Source organism: Amphiura filiformis, chromosome 7 (assembly GCF_039555335.1).
Source record: "Amphiura filiformis chromosome 7, Afil_fr2py, whole genome shotgun sequence".
In the NCBI taxonomy this organism is placed as follows: Eukaryota; Metazoa; Echinodermata; class Ophiuroidea; order Amphilepidida; family Amphiuridae; genus Amphiura; species Amphiura filiformis.
Genome location: NC_092634.1, coordinates 14834033 through 14854085, shown reverse-complemented (window position 1 = coordinate 14854085; position 20053 = coordinate 14834033). Strand labels below are relative to the sequence as shown.

Genomic DNA, 20053 nt, shown 5'->3' with positions numbered 1-20053 from the left:
TTACGGGAAAATCAGTGGAGGTGCGCAGGGACATGACTCAACATGTGAGTATACAACATGTGAGTATATTGGAACAAATGAAGTGATTTGCAAAAAAAACAACTTTCAATGGGATTGGTCAGAAGCCAATAGCGACTGCTTGGTTACCATGGCAACGTTTTTATTACCTTCATAACATGGCCAACATATCCCTGCATAAGTACAAACTCACTTGAGATTGTATCATGAAAGGTTTTGGAGATATTTGCAAAAATGTTGGAATTCATGTTTTCCCTAAACCTTGCCTTTAACACCACCTTAAATAGCTGTGTCTGTCCTTAATAGATATCAATAGCACTTGGCATATCTAGTTTCATCCCTTGAGTTGTTCAATTGGTATGCTACAAGCAACAAAGAAAGCTTAATGCTCTGCATGCTAGCCATAGCCTTCAACATAAGAAGTCCCAAGTTTTGAGATATTTTCTCAAAATATCAAGAGCTATCTCAAGAACCACTGAACCAATACTAGGCTTGCTTGTACTCATTTTAATGTATTTTTCATGCTGATTCCAAATATGGTCATCAAAATTCACATTTCTGAAAAGAAAAAAAATTGAAACTTGTCGTCTGCAGTCGACACCCGCGTGAAGAGAGTTAAAGGAAGTTGACCCCATATATTAGGAAAATCCCCTTATGGCCACACTGCTCTTTTTACATACTCTTGTTTCATCCAAATTAATGCCTTACAAAACAGCACCCTTCAAGTAAATCTCATTGCTTGTTTTAAAACTTTGATCTCAATACAATATTAAGTTTAAAATAGTAAATTATGATGTCTACCTATAGATGAACTTTCATATTTTGACTAAACAGACTGCTTGCTTTGACTATTTTAATCAGTTTTTGTGACATTTGACACTCATGGTGCTTTGAACTGTTTCTGACTCTTCACAGCTCAACATACACCAAAAGGACCAATGATTGCATTGAGGCAAGAACCAGTTGACCTTGGTGAGGAGAGACAACAGGATTCAGCCACTGATGCTGTGGAAGGGGCAACCACTAGTGTACAGGAAGAGAAGGGTGAGTTGGGATATCATTGGGCAGTGAAAGAGATGAGAAATTACCAGTTTGATTGGGCTATTCCTGTTGAAATCCACACTACCCCTGTATTATGGCTTTACCTATATCTTCCACAACTGGAGTGAGTGTTTCAAATAGAAGTTACCCAACTGTCTATTCTATTCTATTCGAAAGTCACACTCCCTCTGTGGAAGACTTTAGCTAAATCTTCCACAGGGGTAGTGTGGATTTTAATTGGAATAGCCCATTGTGGCGTCCTATTGATATGAGATGTTTAGTTGTAAAATCTCTGCAATATATCTTATGTCACTTACTGATGCATTCATATTTAAAGTGATCGTACACACTAGTACAACATATTAGAACTTTGCTTGGTCAGCAAAGAGATATATGCCAAGTTTAGTCAATCTGTATTTATGCCCTGGGAAAAAATAATTTTGACAGTGATCGTTAATTGTAGCTGATGAATTAATACATACTTATCTCATTTGTCAAAAGATTACGTTGTAGCATGATCTTTAGTGGGAAGTTTGAATCAATAATTAAGGCTGGGACTAAACTTATGGAAACATTGATTTCTGAGCATATTTTGGTGTTTTATTTTGCTTTTCCAGAAGATGGACCAGAAGCACCATCATTCATCTTCTCACCACCTCAAACACGCTCCCGTGTCCGTCGTAGTGCCCATAGGAACCTCTCCGAGATAACAACCCCAGCTTTTGGTTCTACCTACAAATTTCGAATGCCCACCATGGGCCCTACACCCAGTGATGCAATCAGTAAGTCTGTCATCACCTCGACGCCCAGGGTGGGAGACTCATCAGCTGCATCATCCAGGAATGTCACTCCTAGTTTATCAGTAGGAACCACTCCTACCTCGTTGACAAAGTCTGTCACCCCAGTAAGACGTTCTCCACGCACCAGGAGGAAAACCATGAAGGCGCAGAGTATGGAAGAAGGCACCCCTGAGATGGCACAAAGTAACATGTCTATGAGGAGTGCGAAGACAACTGGAGGAAGGACCACACGGTGAGTAAACTAGATTTGTACAGATGTAACTTTTTTTTTACATTTCTAGAATTTGATTTTTTTTTTTTTGCAGGGGGGGGGGGGGTGATACCCTGTAGCCTATTTCCAGGACAAGCTCCCATAAATGTTTGATGCAGCGCCTTTTTTTACATTCCTAGAATTTGACGATATTAATTTTTTTGGGGTGATACCCTGTAGCCTAGACGAGCTCACATATCCACATCGTTGCCATGCGCAAACGCTCTGCAATTTCTAGGATTTGGATATGTATCTGTGTTACCTCCTGGATTTGGTGACAAGATTTCAATTTTCAAACTTAAGTTGTGAGGTTTGAACTTTCGATGTCATAATGAAAATTACAATATGGAATGCATTTCTCACTCTCCATATCTCTGCGCTTCAGGGTTTGCAGGTTTTTGCTGCAGGTGAAAAAACCATGGTTTTAACCGCGAATTTTGTCACTAAAAAAAGTGATCAATATTTCATTTTTTTCATCTCAAAACATTTTTTTTATTTGTAAGTTTTCTTAATGACTTCCAATTTTCTCTTTAACAGGACGAGAAAATCCATGGCCCCAGTAGATGTACCGTCAGACAGCCCTGTTCTTCTTATTTCACCTGTAAAACCCAGTACCACGTCATCACCAAGGTTACGACCCAGGAAAGTAGTGCGGGCATCTCACAATCTGACACTCAGGACACCTAATAAATCAAAACGCAATATCAAATTATGGTGAATATAGTCCATTCTGTAGTTCAATGTTGCACCAAAATCAGCTGACTTCATGACCTGGGCAAATCACAGTAAAGTGGTGTAATACTTATTGTTATACCAAAGTAAAATAAAATATGTAAAAAAATTACCCTAACTACAAAGTTAAATGAATACTTTGTTGTTAATTCATTTCCCACAGCAAAGACATGTTTTATATCATGTGATTCTTTCAAAAGAACATAACAGATTAATTGCTATAAACCAGGAGTTCTCAACAGGCAGCTCGTAGGCCAAATCTGACCCACCAATCACTGATATTTGGTCCTTGAGCACCTTTAAAATCTAAAGAAAAACATAAGAAATGGGGGTGTATTTGGCCCACGAGCATGTATGTTCAACTGGTAGCCTCTAGACCAAATCTGACCCACCAATCACTGATATTTGGTCCCTGAGCACCTCTAAAATCTAAAGAAAAACATAAGAAATGGGGGTGTATTTGGCCCACGAGCATGTATGTTCAACTGGTAGCCTCTAGACCAAATCTGACCCACCAATCACTGATATTTGGTCCCTGAGCACCTCTAAAATCTAAAGAAAAACATAAGAAATGGGGGTGTATTTGGCCCACGAGCATGTATGTTCAACTGGTAGCCTCTGGACCAAATCTGACCCACCTATCACTGATATTTGGTCCTTGAACACCTAAAATGTAAAGGAAGACAGAATAAGAAATGGGGTATATTTGGACCTCAAGCATGTTTTATTGTCCCCCTGTGGCCCTTGAACTATGAAAATGGAGAACTCCTGCTATATCAAAACTTGCCGTCATCGGTTCATATAATACAAAGAGGTTTTTTTCAGTTATCAAGGTTTGTCGCTATGAGAAATGCCAAATTGATATGTGTGGTGTATAAAGACAGTAATCAACCAACTCAGGTGCATTCAGTTACTTGTAAAGCTAACAAATATAGCTAATTATTACTTCAAAACATGTTTTTGCACCTCGGTTTTAAATGAGCCTTTTATATAGTGTCAGTCTAAAGAAGGGAGAAAAAATTCTTTCTCAAGTATTTTGTATGCAGATTATATCAAGACAAAAGAAATTTCTTTATAAGTAAAGAGTATATTTAATGCATTTTGTTCTAAATTAATTTCTTATAGTACAATTTTGTTTACATGTAATTCTTTTGTGGTCAATATTTCATGATTTTGTATCTTTTGTTTGTTTGAATGTCAGTGCATGTGAGGTGTATTTTGGTAGAAAAAGTGGACAAAACTAAAAAATGTAAACTGCAGACAATATATTCCAGTGACATATCAGGTGTGAGCAGAGTGCCCATCCTCTTTCAGACAGCTTTTACTAGGCTGGTCAGCTCCATCTACCGGGCAGAAATCAACCAGAATTGCCCTGTGAATCAATCATCATTTTAGCCTGGTAAAATACCTTGATTTGGGGCTAAAATAAGTGCCCAATTACAAATTGGGCCTAGGCTCATAATCAGTAACTAGCATATACCAGGGTTGTCGCACTTGGGATAGGCCTGGTAAACATCAAATTTCACCTTGTTTTGGGCTTAAATAGTGTAAAATTCAAAAACGTTTGTTTACTTTATTCGCAATTGTCCTGGTAAAACCGGGGTTCATTTTTTGTATCCTTGCCCTTCTCCTCAACCCTGGTACACCACTGGTATATTCTGTGGTACCATTAGCAGGTGTCTGATCTGTCTGGAAGATAAAGCTTAATATATGTTGTGTGATCTAGCAAAATCAGTCCGAAGTCGGATATATTCAATTTTCAGTTTCTTATAGGATTGTAAACAGCATTTGCAAGGCTACATGTTGTAGAAAACCCCATTGAATTTGGAAAACCAGTTAAAAAGATGTGAGCAGTTAAAAGAGTTTCCAAAACAATAGGAAACAAAAGGAAATACTTCTCAAATCAACATTTCCAACTTCTGACTGGTTTTGCTTTATCATATATATCCAAATGCTGCCTTGTTGTAGATATGTGTAATTTTACGTAAAAAGAAACCTTAAACAGGAAGCCCCGTCTGGTCTATCCAGTTCTCCACAGAAGAACTGGCAATACACCTGTTACTTTGATGACAGACAGAACAGAATTTACATGGATAAATTTTAACCTTGACTAATTCCCCAAGGAACTTAAAAGTGGGGCTTTCACTTTAAAGCTCGAGAAGGAAATGCACTAAATACAGTGAATTGAATACGATATAAAAGGTGAAGGGCATATCATAAGATATATTGCTGATAGCAAAAGTGACGTCAAACTGGGAATGAAAAGGGCTCGAATTGGCTGTCATGGATGATGAAGTCAATAACTTTTGAGCACTTTTCATTCCTAATGATTACTCTCGGCAATATACCTTATTCACAATCACTGCAAGCATCGGAGTGTCAAAGTTGCCCTCATGTCGGCTAGTTTGTGACTTGATGCTTCGGGCATGTTAGCGACTTACTGAAGTCGGCTAGTTTGCGACTTGACGCTTAGGGCTTGCTAGCGACTTGTTGATTAGACATCCGCAGTCACTCTGCCAATCAACGACAGAAGTGATATCGTAAAAAAATGCTATGCTTTGAGCAGTTGCTTAGTATGATTTGCCTGTAATGCCCATTAGATTTAAAAGGGGCACATGTACACTAAAATAAACTATATTTCAGTAACATATCAAATATCTCTTAAGGCAGCACAAGGAGATCATGTTTTGCCACTGAACTCTTCATTACAATATTTTGCCGTAAACCTTTGACGAGAGCGTATTTTAAGTGTACATCGCGTATTTACTGAGTTGAAACGCACTTGTCTCTGACTGGCTGCCGAGGCGATCTGCTGTTGCAGAGTGGAAATTTATGAATGAACTTTGCACCGTACGTGTTGTTAGCTCTGACTTTGCAACATCACGGTAGTACACGCTCGTCAAATGTTTACTGCAAAATATTATAAATATAGCGTAACAAAATGTGTATTTGATTTTTCTTCCAATAGAATGTAAACATTCAGTTACTTGCATAAACTATGATTTTAGGACGTTAACAAAATTCTCAGAAACTTTGAATAAAAAGCTATGTGCTGCAGGGTTCTTAAATTGCAAAGATATACCATGAGCTACGCAGGATGTTTTAAATTTCATTTTTGGCCCACATTTGTTTCCACTTCGTGGCCAAATTGTCCTTTTTCTTTCTGAAAACTGCAAATGCCTCAAAATGGTCTCTTCACAGAGAGTTGTGAGTCAAATCAGTTTTCACATAGCTTACAACACCAGTTCCTGAGATATTTTTTTCTTGGCCTGTTAAACAAATGTGTCCAATATGAAATGAAGCCTATATTTCGGTATTGTTATAATAGGCTATTCCAGGTGTAATCCATAACCCCTGTGGAAGACATGACCTTAATCTTCCACACAGTTATTATGAATTGAAAATACAGTTATCTGAATGAGTGACTCTATTTGAAATCTACACTCCCTGTGTGGGAGATTAAGGTCATGTCTACCATGGGGGGGGGGGTATAGATTTTAACTGGAATAGCCATGTATCCAATATGAAATGAAGCCTATACTTTATAATGCGCCATCAAATGGTGCAATATTGTCAGATTTGTGTGCATTTTCTTGTAAGAAGTTATTTTCTGTATAAGGTACTAAAATGATGAGTTTGTAGGAGGAATATTTTCTTTTGTGTGTGTCTTACATTTGCTTAGTATAAAATTGCATGTTTATGAAGCATTGATCATATTGTCAATAAGTAGTGTTAACAAAAAGATTTGTATATAGCATATTTGATAGATAAAAAATAAAATATAGATGATTATTGTATACTGTGGTACTGCCAGGTGTCTTATTTGTTGGTTAGAGGTTTACAACAAAATCGTATGACAAAATGACAAAAATCAATTCACGAGCCCTCTAATTTTTGTTTACTGGGACTTTCGTGCCAACACAAAGCGCTGCAAATTTCACACATAGTTGTTCACGCAAAGGCGAATACCTATATCCCACCAGAGAGGGTTAACGCCCGATGTTGGACGTAATTCGTCTACTCCCTATTCCAGAAAAATGCAGTACTAAATTTTTGGGATTGAAAAAATATCCTGTTTTGCCAAATACAATAGCTCAGTTCTAATCCTTGAGTTGGTTCTAACTGGCAATTAAAGTTAAATTAAAACGTCTGGTCAAGTTTTGGAAAAAGGGCCAAAAACATGAGTTTTTAGGGCATTTTTGTAATTCCAAAAAATTAGTGCTGTATCAGGAGCAGCAGATTAATAAGGGTCCCAAATTGTAGAACATCCCTATAAGTGTAAAAGGTATTCTGTTTAGTAAACTGCTCAAATAACTGCTCATGTTACCTGTCCTACACCAAAACCTGATCTTGTTATGACAATTGAAGGTCGTATGAAGAATCTTGTTAGCTCCAATTTGATACCAAATTTGCTACGTAACTCTCAGAGAGATTGATACCAGTATATGAAATTTGGTGCATTTTCAAAAGTTGCAAATTAAAAACGGACCACGCGGACCTGTAGAGGTGATCATTGACATAGCCCGAAAGAACTGCTAGGTCATATCGATCGCACTGTGCCCTAGTATTCATCAGTAAAGCACTGTAGCAATCCATACATTTTAAATTAACATTGAATAAAGCGCGCACTACGGATAGTCGACAGGGGCCCATCGTGGGCAAGCAAGCTTGACCACATTGCCACGCTTAGCAATTTTGACCGCGTGCATAGTTTTGATTTGCAACTTTTGTAAATGCACCAAATGCCATAAACAGGTATCAATCTTTGTAACTTTTGAGTGTTTGGTAGCAAATTTGGTATCTAAGTGGCAATAACAAGATTCTGCACATGACCGTATCAATCAAATTATCATATCAGGTTTTTGTGTAGGACAGATTACATGACTGCAGACTTTCTTTATTTGAGCAGTTTATATATTTTGTATTTTTGAGTATGGGCAAGTGGATTATGCAGAAGTCAAAATGGAAGCAGACCCACTAAGTATGAAATCAGAAAAGCAATTGATCAGTATTTTATAGCATTTTATTACAAAATATCCATATAAAAGTCTCTTGTTATTTTACTTATAAAACACTAGTACCCATTACTTTAGTATATTACATCAGCAATTTACCACCATTTAGCAAATTATACAATTGATCATTTTCACTAGTATTTATTACCATATATTTTCCTAGCAAACATGTTTTTTACCATAAACCATATGTTCTACCACTAACAAAATATAAACACAAACTGATGACTCAGTGGCAAGAAGACGTATCTCCGTAAGGCAAAAACAAAAGATTGTGCTGTGGTCCTCGTCCGACCAAACGTTCAGACAGAAAAACTTTTTCATCAACTAGTTTTATCAAAGATTTTGTAACACTACTGCAGTGTTACATCTATTCAATTTGCAATATGCCTTGATGTATTTTGAGAACAGTTTGTATAAACAAAAGAATTGTTGACAAGAACTGAAGCAGATTGTGCCTCCAGTCTTCAGGAGTTGTAGACCCGAGATGATTTATGCATGAATGTTAACACACTGGTCTTGTTTCAAAGGTAAAAACATCTTTTATTGACCCACTGACCCATCTATTAAAAGTGATCAATGGACAAGCAAATAATTTTTTTTTTGGGGGGGGGGGGCTTGCCTACTGTGTGCATGATCACCTGTGATAGACTACACTTTTGCATTGCGTACAAATTGAAGATACTTCTTTTTGCCAATGAGCCATCAATTTGACATACCCTGGGCCTCATGGAAGAGCATGTGATTACTTGTACTATCTTGTATTATCCACTGAATTAATTAGCCTTCATTAATGAAACAATAAACATAAAAAACTAGGTTTTAGTTAGAATAGAAAGCAAAATAATACTTCTGCGCTACTCAAATTTGGTACACTTACCGGAGCGCTTTCTGACCTCCGGAACCAAGGGGGCGGCACAACATCTTCCAGTTTGAGGTCATCGGAGGTGTCCTAGTTACTACATCACTAGCAACAACAATCTTCAGAGCAATAACATTTGCTGAAGATGCCAGTTGACCTGGTGAAAGCGTTCGGTTGAGTACCAAATTTGAGTAGCATAGAAGCTAGGAATAAATACCTACGTTTACCGCTATATGTGACATGATCAAGGGGAATGAGTCACATGTCGGCAATTTTCAATTAGAAGTTTTTCACATCATTTTCTGCCATGCTACATTTTGATGCAAACCCCATCAAAATCAGACATCTGGTTCCCGAGTTATGAGCAATTTACCAATGGCTGAAAACAATATAAAACAAAATCTTGACCTACTGAAGCTTTTAAAGTTTTATATTTGACAGACTACACACCAGTTTAAGCAAAAGCAGCGGGTTTGAGGAGGAGAACTCCGCAATATATTGCATTGCACCTAGTCTCAGAACATTGTTCTTAAAATTATACATATATTTATCACTTTTTTAAAGAAATGTTCAAAGACATAAGAGGCAGAAAATACTACAAACAAAAGTGAATAAGAAACAAAAAATATCAACATCATCAATACAAATATAACTATAGTCTGTCTGGTCTCAAGATGAGATTAACGTCATGTTGGATTTTGCAGTGGCAAATTTATATTGTGCGCACAAACCTAATCCAGCATATACACACACATAGTATGATTTGTTTGTATGCTGGTGAAGGAACTGCGTATACGCACAGATTCGAATCTTCCACTGCAAAATCCAACATGGTGTTACTCTCAACTTGAGATGAGACACACTATATTTGTAGAGTCACAAACTTCACATTTGTTCACATACATTACTGCATAATTTGTCTAATACAGTAAAATATTACATAACATCATTGTGTTTTACAGAAAGTCACTGACCACTTTGACTAAAGACACATTATAAGCCATTTAACATCATTCAGGGAAGCTCTATGCAGCCGCATAATACGCATATCCTAATTTAGCAGTGGCTGCTACACTATCGTACATTGTATGTGCCACATACGATAGTGTTGCACTCTGCACTCATTTCTATTCAGGTGCAACACTATCGTATGTGGCACTTACAACATCTAAATCAGTAAATAATTTATCCTTTTATTAATTTTATCACTATTTATATTGTTTATATTATTAAAATTAAATTGCTTTACATTCCCATGTCATTTTATGGCTACTTGGAAACAAACGGCTGCACAAAACACAAATATGCTCCACCTGTAAAATTGTCCAAACTGCACTTACGACAGTGTAGCACTCTGCTGATGATACATACTTAAAATTTTGTATGGCTAGCCCTATCTACCTGCATTACATTGGTTCACATTCACTGGGGAAAATTGCACATAATAGTCAGGAATTCTGGGGTAATAATATACTATAGGATCGATGATAAGCCACTTGTTTCTGCAAATCATGTCAGTCACTAAAGATAATGCAAATGTTTTTTGCCCAATAAATATGCAAATATATAATAAATATGGGACAAGATATGGCAGGCTTTGAATTCCAAACTAAATTTGTTTGTGTGGCTACATATCAAACTAAAATGTCATCGGATGACAAAGTCTCCATTGATATATTGATTGGCTTCAAATGTCGTGTTTCAAATTCTTCCACAATATAAAGTTTGAATTCCAATCAAGGAAATAATAACACAGAACAAAACAATTTGGTATAACTAGAATTGAGGTAGCAGTGTGTATCTTCATGGGGTCTCAAATGGAATAAACCAATGATGGATTTACTGTTTTGGTCCTGTGGCTATTGGTGCCCCCATATAGGTACCGATGGCTCTTTCTATCGTACCCTGAACATTAGCAGTGCTTTCATTTTTTTATTTAAAAAAAAACCGATAACACTATGCAAAATGTTAATTACTATGCTTGATACAATTTATTACATCATCAGGGTAAAAAGAATCATTGGTGGATAACTGGGCAACGATAGCGCTATAGGACCAAATTTGATGTGGTGCCTTACAAAAACTTAAATGCTTCTATTGCTTGCTTTAAGTACAGAGCATACAGGAAGCCATTTTTTTGCTATATAAAATCCTTGATAATATTACTAAACTTCCAATTGTAGTTCCAATTATTTCAACAACTCCAGCATTTTGATTTCCAAGAATGGTGTGCAAATTTGAAAGTTCTCCAGATACGTATAATATCTTAGCATTTTACACTAACAATGAATATAGTTAAAAAAAACACGCTGAAGAGACAAAATATTTTGGTCCATTTTAACTTGCTAGAAGACAAAATGTGAAGTTTCCAGATCTATACAGCTTGTCACCTCAAGATTGGTAGTGACGTCAATGGGTGTTTTAGGATGCATCACCTTGATGCGTCACCTGTGCGCCATTCGCTGAATCACAGCATAATATACAGTCACAGAGATGCATTTTGACGTCAATACCAATCGCATGGTGACAAGCAGTATAGTGGTGAATCTTCTAAAACATCAAGAGACATTGTTTTTTGGTAGCTACCAAACTCTTATCAAAGCTGTCTGTACATACCACCTACTATTAAAGAATTGTTCTGATTATTTTACCTCCATCCACTCATATATCTATGCCATAAATGGACTATTCCAGTTGAAATCCACACACCCCCTATGAAATACATGACCTTAATCAGTAACACAGGGAGTGTGAATTTCAAATGGGGTTACCTGAATGGGTGATTCCATTTGAAATCTACACTCCCTGTGTTGGAGATTAAGGCCATGGATTTCAAGTGGCATATATCCTAATACTACATTTTGTGCCTTGAAAACATAAAATCCAATAACCTGAATATTTTTGTTGCAAAAATAGTTCTGATCATTATTACAGTATCAGATCCCAAATTGATAACTTAAAAATCATTTACACCATGAAAAACAGCATTAAATTAACAGTTACTTGATACTACATTCACATTGTACTACCAATGCCTTCAACAATAGTGGTTGGTACTAATTAATTATTTAAAATAAAGATACAAAAACAATTAAGTGAGAATAAGAATCATTTCCTACAATTCTTATTAGAATTTCACTAAATGAGCATAAAATATACATACAGATCTGCTTCCATACATTATTATATACACTATTGCATACATTCAGTTTAACATGTACAGACACACTATTTGGGCAAATCAAGTTGCAATCCATACATCCCCTATATGGAAAGAGATGACCTTAAAGCCATATTGTAACATTTGCTGAGGAAGACACCCTCAATATTTTTCAAAATTCTGGGTTTTTTTACACAATTGTAATGAACTTTATTAAACTAATTAACATGCCCTGCAAAAATCAAGACTTTAGGTGCTGTAGTTTTGTCAAAATTCGAGATTTAAAATAAAATGCAGGCACCGTCGTTTTATTATTCCGATGAAAATATTAGCCAAACGTGTACATAATGTTCACAACACAGTATGTTCACGGCGTGCGGGATGGTACATTCCAGGTTTCTTTGCTTTACCTCAGTTGTCCGGCTATAATTAAAAGGGGTCATATCTGACAGTTAAAGCTAACATTTTATGGAAAAGAAATACTAATTAATTTTTTATGAAAATGTTACAACATGGCTTTAAAAGGGAACATATTTGACAGTAAAAGCTAACATTTTATGGGAAAGAAATACTAATTAATTTTTTATGAAAATGTTACAACATGGCTTTAAAAGGGAACATATTTGACAGTAAAAGCTAACATTTTATGGGAAAGAAATACTATTCTATTTTTTATGGAAATGTTACAATATGGCTTTACACAGGGGTGTAGATTTTAAATGGAGTCACACATTCAGGTAACCCATTTGCAATTTACACTCCTTCCATATATAGATATATGTATATGGATTTCAACTGGAATAGCCCAATTTAATTTGTTACACTGTAAAGAAAATGTTTTTGCAGCTCAAAATCTCCCCGATTTGAAATGAACCAACTCTTTGATGTCATCAAAAGCCTTTGATATCGCAAGCACATACTATAAAGCATCTTGCATAGTATTTTTTGTTTCAATCAAATTTGGCTATTTTTGATTTTTGTCTGAAAAAAATTAACATTTAATTTCACATAAAACAGGACATATATTTTTTCAAAACCAATGTAATATGTAAATATACCATACCATTAGAATTAATAAAACACTTTTATCTAAGTTTATCTATTTGGTCCTCTTTAGAACAGGATACAAAAGAAAATCACTCAGATTCATGAACTGCACCTTCCATACAAATTATTAACTTTGTAGATATGCAAATTATATATTATTTGTGCGGCTGACTGACTTTACAACGTACCTGTATATTACATTGTACCAATTGAGCAAGGCCTGGTTACAAATTTATTATAGGCCCATATTTGTATTAATACAAGTTAATTAAGGGAACTGGAATGAGCGTTTATGGCGTTTCGACAGTATTTTTTATGGAACATGAGAGCACCTCAGACCTATCGAATTGCATTCTGAATACGAAGCATGTCTTTCTGATATCAAATAATTTTCATTTTTTTAAAATCACAATATAATACAAATTTTATGACAAATTATAAAAAATTGATATTTTTCAAATTTTTGATATATAACAGTCCTCAAGTAAATTTTATAAATCTAATGATATATTCTTAAAGTGTATGTAGCTGGGAGGAAAAGCCGACGATCAATTGAAAATTTTGACCTTTCATATTGAAGATATGGATTTTTTCCCAAAAAGACCTAATTTTTTTTTTTTTGTGTTTTGGGGAAAAAATCCATATCTTCAATACAAAAGGTCAAAATTTTCAATTGATCATCGGCTTTTTATCCCACCTACATGCACTTTAAGTATAAATCATCAGATTTATAAAGTTTACTTCAAGTACTGTTAAATATCAAAAATATAAATTTTAATGATTTGCCATAAAATGTGTATTACATTGCTAATTTCAAAAATCAAAATTATTTGATATCAGAAGGACATTCTTCGTATTCAGAATGCAATTGATATGTCTGATGTGCTCTAATGTCCCACAATAAATACTGTCCAAATGTTCATACCCCAGCCCTTAAAGTTGCTTTGCTACTATTGTAAGCTTTAGCCAAATGTACACAACATTTTCAGCATGGCATTAATTAACCTCAACCATGAACTTGAAGACAATTTGATTGGTTAGATAAAAGTTGAATTTAATTGTGTTTAAGGGGGTACTACACCCCCTGTGGTAAATTTGTGACTATTTTTGCATTTTTCTCCAAACATAATAAGACACTGGTAACAAAAGTTATGTATATTATTGGGGCAAGGAATCCAATTACTACGCTGAAATTTCAGTGACTCAAGACAAGCGGTTCAGTATGTATGATAGAAAATGAGGTATATCGTAGCGTTACCTTATTTCTTATCATAAATAACGAACCGCTTGTCTTGGGTCACTGAAATTCCAGTGAAGTAATTGAATTCCTTGCCCGTATAATATACATAACTTTTGTTACCAGTGTGTTATTAGTTTTTGAGAAAAATGCAAAAATAGACACAAATTTACCGAGGGGTGTAGTACCCCCTTAAAAAATGATTAAACCAACAATACTATGTTGAGATTATCTAAACGAAATAATATTTCCTTTTCCACTGATTAATCAAATCAAAATAATTTTGATATAATCTTTTGTTGATATTTTTGGTAAAAAGTTTCTACGATAATGCCCTTTCCTCTGCTACACTGTAGTACTAACAGATTCAACTTGTGGTGGTTGAAAGAAGACACAGCAAAAAGCCGAATCTTGGACAGCTATCTAGTTATTACGATAGCAATTGCTTTATTCTGTGTGGTGGTAACTGGATTTTTGACCAAGATTATGCTTGCTGCGAAGACACCTTTCATCACAGACCATGTCACATTTAGGCTTCTTATAAACAAAGATGAAGTACATTGTTCTGCTCTCTGTATAATAAGTACTCTTTGGATGAAGTGTGTACTGTAAGTAAATCAAACACCATTTGATGTTAGTGCTTTACTGGACTTCGACCGGAGGCGTACGTTTTACTCTGCTGTAGAGGGAACAGGGATGAAGGTACATACAATCTTGATATATCACTCTGTTTCGCTGCTTGTGACACTACTAGTACTTGTATTGGATTTGAGACTTCTCTTTTAAAGTCCTTTTGTCTTTGTCTTGTATTCCAATGCATGCATTCTACTAATGAGTCAAACCAGTCTGTGACTTGATCAGTCCTACACACAGAGGCCACAGGAAATACCGAGGTTGTAATACGAACGCTGAAAAATACAAAATACAATAATAATCATGATAATGCAATATGACAATATTGATGCATAATTTTGTATTATACTCACATTGTATTTGAATATTACAAATTATGTGCACATTGTACTGGAAGACTTCAGATTTAAAAAGCAGGCATGAAAACTGATCTTGGAAAACAAAAACATTAGATGTTTTTTTACCATTTTCTGTGAATTTGATTCAGAAATAGGCTGAAAAACACTGAAAACAAAAACAAAAAAACGCTGAAATCAGCTAAAACGCTGAAAATGTTCATGCCTGAAAGAGTGATATTTCTATTTTTCTTTTTAACTCATCAACTATAAAGAACATAATAAGAAATATGCACTGTTTTTGATCATAGTTTCAAAAATATCCATTCGACTTTTTTTTAAAGTAGGGTGTCATAGCAGGACAGATGTTGGTGGCCTTAACACAAAAAGTGAAAATGGCATATATCGCATTTTGTATAGGGCCTTTGATGTTGTTGCTGCTGGTGTTGCTGATAGTGGTGGCTCTGAGAGTGGAAGTGGTATATTTTTAGTGGTCTCATCCATCTCATCTGATCTGATATAGTCAGCAAGACATCTTCACTTGGCACATCACCCTTACTGTATATAAACCTCTGAATGATGCTTGCAATAACATTTTAATTTTTGCTTTTGGTTTGGTATCTTCTTAGTTAGTATAATGATTATGCTATTTACGATTCCATGCCTAATTTTATCCAAACTATATGTCTAATCCATTAACATGCTTGTTTCCTTTTTATCAAATTTTGCTGTCTTACAGCCACAGCTTTAACACATCATGCTTACACACTCACAAATGCACCCCCCCACACACACCCCATTCGTACACCCCCACCCCCACACACCCAAAGCAATGTGCACATCCACCCCACACAAACCACCCCCACAAGCATACCATGCCCCCCACACACAAAGAAAAAGCGCGACATAAACAAACCAGACACTTACCACCATCCTTTTTGTAACTCCTGTCTATTTTTACCATCTAGGGCAACCCATGCAGTATGACGTGCATCTTCTGGTACTACCACCTGTTTGCGAGAAGGGAGACATTTACAACAATTTTAGTTTGATGCTTATAATGAACAGTTTTTTTGTCTTGATCACATATTGCTTCATTGCTTTCACAAACATCACAATCAAGGAACATGACAGCAATTAATTTCTGTGTGAGGAATGAATCAGATCAATTTTGAGAATGCCATAATCCGGGACGATAACAATTTGGTTTAGTTTTCATCATTTCACTATAATTAATGTCAGAATTAAAGATACTTGTTCACCTGTGACATCACCTGTCAACCAAACTCAGAGATGGTTTGTTAATGATTTGTCATAATTGAAATTTGTGAACGACCTACAAACCATTTCAAAAGTTAGGTCATAATAATAAGAAACTTCCTTTGCAGAAGGCACCATTCATAGAAAAGTTGCTTTTTACTTCATAAAAGTACCGACATCGTCCACCATTTTCTGTGATTCTCTTTCTCCTATGAAGGCACCACAGATGAATCAACCTCCATTTTACGTACTACTAACCAATCACAGGCCATGGGGTGTTTGATTGACAGGATTTTCAGTTGCAAATTAGAGTTTTTTTATATCTGACTTTTATTATAAGCCAACAAATCCTCTTAAAGACGAAACTAAAAAGCATAAAGGTTGGTCTTTAAAACTCTTTGCTTGCAAATGGATCCTTTGGCTAGCTGAAATGCTGGTGGGCAAATTAAATTTACATCACAGGTCAGTTCATTAAATAAAAGCCTGCCAATTTATCAAGTAGCAGCTTGTTCTACACTTTATTTCCACAAAGTTAGCAAACAGGTCAGATGGCCTAAAATAATGTATAATTAACCCATTTTACCAGCTACAGTATGTATCCTCACCCCTGTAAATCATAATGGATCTTACCTTGAGTTCTACCCCAGCAGGCACTACAATTGGTCTGAAGGAGAGTGTATGTGGACAAATAGGGGTGACCAGGATTGCAGGGACATTAGGATGTAACATAGTAGCACCGGCTGCTGCAGCATAGGCTGTGCTCCCCGTAGGCGTTGATATGATAAGGCCTGTAGAATAGATAGGAAACAATGGCTGTCCTATTAGACAAAGCTGTCAATCTTAGTTAGAGCTAGAGATAATGACTGTAATTGAATTTAAGGTGAAATTGATCCAAAAATTGTTTCCAAAAACATCTCAATTGAAGTCCTCTAATATGACTACCATATAGCAGTGTTTGGCAAACCTGATATCTGATAAACCTGATAAATGATGGATTTTGTAGTGGCCGACTCGAATCAGTGCGTTTACGCAGTTGTGTCACCAGTGTATGGGCAAATACCCTTCTACAAGTGTGTATACGCCCCGCGGGATTAGGTTAGCATGCACGATTTTAATCTGCCACTACAAAATCCAACATGGCGTAATTAAGGGTGCTATCATTAAAATGCCTTTACAGCTATCATACCTAGATGTGCAATTTATTTGTAACAACATTCCTACTTCTGATCGACAATGTGCTTCCTTTAATCCACCTAACTATAATATTCTCCTGTTAACCTTTGATGAGCGCATACTACCATGATGTTGCAAAGACGGAGCTCACATGTATGGTGCAAAGTTCATTCATAAATTTTCACTCGGCAACAGCAGATCGCCTCAGCAGCCAATCAAAGACAGGCGCGTTTCAATGCAGTAAATATACAATGTACGCTTAAAACAAACTCTTGTCAAAAGTTTACAGAAAAAGATTATACAGCCTTATCGATATAAATAAACACAACAGAGAGAGAGACACCCTGACAGACAGACACACACAAACATGGAGGTGAAGAAAGAGAAACAAACATGGAGATGAAGAAAGAGAATGGGGTGGGGAAAGAGCAGATAGATATAGGAGACAGACAGACAGACAGACAGACAGACCAAAATGACACTTACCATCACCCTGTACTGTTGTAACTATTCTTCCATCTAGATATAGATCTAAGTTAGATAAATATGGTGAAGGACCTCTGTCTATCACAGCTTCATTTAGTACCTAAGGGTCAAAGAAAACAAAATTATCAAACATCAATATATCATATCGGTTACTTCTGCTGTATTTTTATTTGAATTTGAACTTTGGAATCACCTGAAAATCGGAGCCTACTCATACCTACAAATAGGACAGGCCAGGGAAAGCTGTATTTTCCAAATGAAAAGATGTCTTTAATTTATTTAACCTATACCTTTGAAAGAAACTATTTGTATGCACCAAGTCATATCTCAAATAAAAGGCCCACAAGTTTTAAACTCCACTAAAAACTTTTTAGAATAAATGGAAAAGTTTTTTACAAAATGAAAAGATTTTGTTTATTAACACAACTGGTCCAATTTACAATGTCACACATGGCTGTTTTCGGTCACGATGGCTCATTACAATGCAATAGACCTGACCAGGAAAGTTGAAAAATTCCTGACCTGACCTATTTGTGTTATATTTTGCATGCTTTGTGACAGCTGAATGGACTAAAATCTTTTCTTACCTAATGAGCCAATAAACAAAATAGACGGATAAATATTTCGTATAATTTCATAAAAAACTTTTTACTTTATTTTAGAAAGCTAAGTTTACAACTTGTGGACCCTTTACAACAAGTGAACATTGTCAAAACTTTAGTGCCAATGCGTGGCAAAATGACTCGCCAGTAGGCCAATTTTTAGATTTCCAAAAAAAACAACCCAATACTGGATATTTGGATGCTTTTAAACCAAATTTAGAACATAAATTACACAATTGGGTGGAAAAGCACTTGACTGAAAACTTCTGGTACTTAATGGGAAGTTACTGACCGATCAATAAATGGTCACAAGCCCATTGTTATTGCAATTTGGAGCTTCAGAGACTTAAAAGCTTTATCATTCGGCTAAGTAAATTGAAAGGAAAATATGTCAAATTACTGCCGTGGACTTACATAGCCCAATTTTAGGCAGATAGCAGCATGGTTTCTGAGTAGCGGCAAGTGATCGTCAAGCAGCCCAATTGTGCACTTATGGCGCGACATTTGCATTACTATTTATATCACAATATCAAAATGAACATATGCAGCACCTTACCTGACATTTGAATCTCATATTATTTGGATCAGCTTTCTTCTTGTCTTTTTCCTTGGTCGCTTCAAGTTTGCGTTCTTGATGTAATCCATTTGTGTTACTCTCAAACGAGTCTAGCACCAGGCACTTGAGACGACTACGTAGTGTGACAGCTACTTGGCCTACACACAGAAAACAACACATAAAACCAATCAAAAGACTAAAACAACAAATCGAAAATACATTCTAGCATTGGCATAATATATCACAAATCATCCAGTCATAGAAACAATGGGAAATAATAATTATTATGAATAAAATACTGACCTGACCTTTAAAAATTTTGCACTTTTTGTTTGAAGTCATTGAACTTCATCTAGCAACTGCAAAGACGTACCTTTGTAGAGATATCAGAGATATTCTGCAAATATGTATATCATCATAGAAACATGTAACTGCACAGATCACCATCAGATACACATCTCTGCAGTTGCCAGATAAGTTCAATAAGATTGGATTTGAATTTTTAAGTTAAAAAGGTCAGTCCAGTATTTTTATTCAGAATTTTCCAATGAAATGGGATTAAAACAAGTTTTAATTAAGTATCATTTTCACCCTACAAATGTTCTGGCCATGTCTATTTTATTTTACTAATAGGGCCCTAAGTTGTTATGCTAACCGTGTTGTGCACTTACTATGTCTATTTACTGTCATTTGATAAATTCATAAAATCTATAACTGTAACTTAACCTGATAATAGAGTAACATGATGTGTATACTTGACACTTTTCTATGTTCATATGATATTTCAGAAACACTTCCATTTGAATGTTGCCAGGAAGTGTTGCCGAGATGACTATGAAGTGATGT

At 35.7% G+C, this 20053-nt stretch overlaps 3 protein-coding genes across 7 annotated transcripts in view; 1 reads left to right on the top strand and 2 right to left on the bottom strand.

The window, feature by feature from the left end:
* The window catches only part of LOC140156781 (protein ELYS-like), a 43637-nt gene extending 38478 nt beyond the window's left edge, over nucleotides 1-5159 (top strand). Inside the window, exons 34-36 of the mRNA XM_072179749.1 lie at nucleotides 934-1062; nucleotides 1677-2091; nucleotides 2647-5159. Coding sequence (XP_072035850.1) covers nucleotides 934-1062; nucleotides 1677-2091; nucleotides 2647-2827 — 725 coding nt within the window. The 3' untranslated portion in view covers nucleotides 2828-5159. The remainder of the gene's footprint in view (nucleotides 1-933; nucleotides 1063-1676; nucleotides 2092-2646) is intronic.
* Nucleotides 1-20053, bottom strand: part of LOC140156780 (28S rRNA (cytosine-C(5))-methyltransferase-like) — a 351435-nt gene that overhangs the window by 25766 nt on the left and 305616 nt on the right. The window lies entirely within an intron of this gene.
* LOC140156779 (NAD kinase-like) overlaps nucleotides 13827-20053 on the bottom strand; it is a 62196-nt gene continuing 55969 nt past the window's right edge. For 4 of the 5 annotated variants that reach the window (XM_072179744.1, XM_072179745.1, XM_072179743.1 and 1 more), the window contains 5 exons: nucleotides 19208-19365; nucleotides 18050-18149; nucleotides 17021-17178; nucleotides 16058-16140; nucleotides 13827-15070 (listed from right to left, as the gene is read on the bottom strand). In XM_072179744.1, the coding sequence (XP_072035845.1) occupies nucleotides 14797-15070; nucleotides 16058-16140; nucleotides 17021-17178; nucleotides 18050-18149; nucleotides 19208-19365 (773 nt within the window). In that variant the 3' untranslated portion in view covers nucleotides 13827-14796. The remainder of the gene's footprint in view (nucleotides 15071-16057; nucleotides 16141-17020; nucleotides 17179-18049; nucleotides 18150-19207; nucleotides 19366-20053) is intronic. The other variant, XM_072179747.1, reaches the window with a different exon arrangement.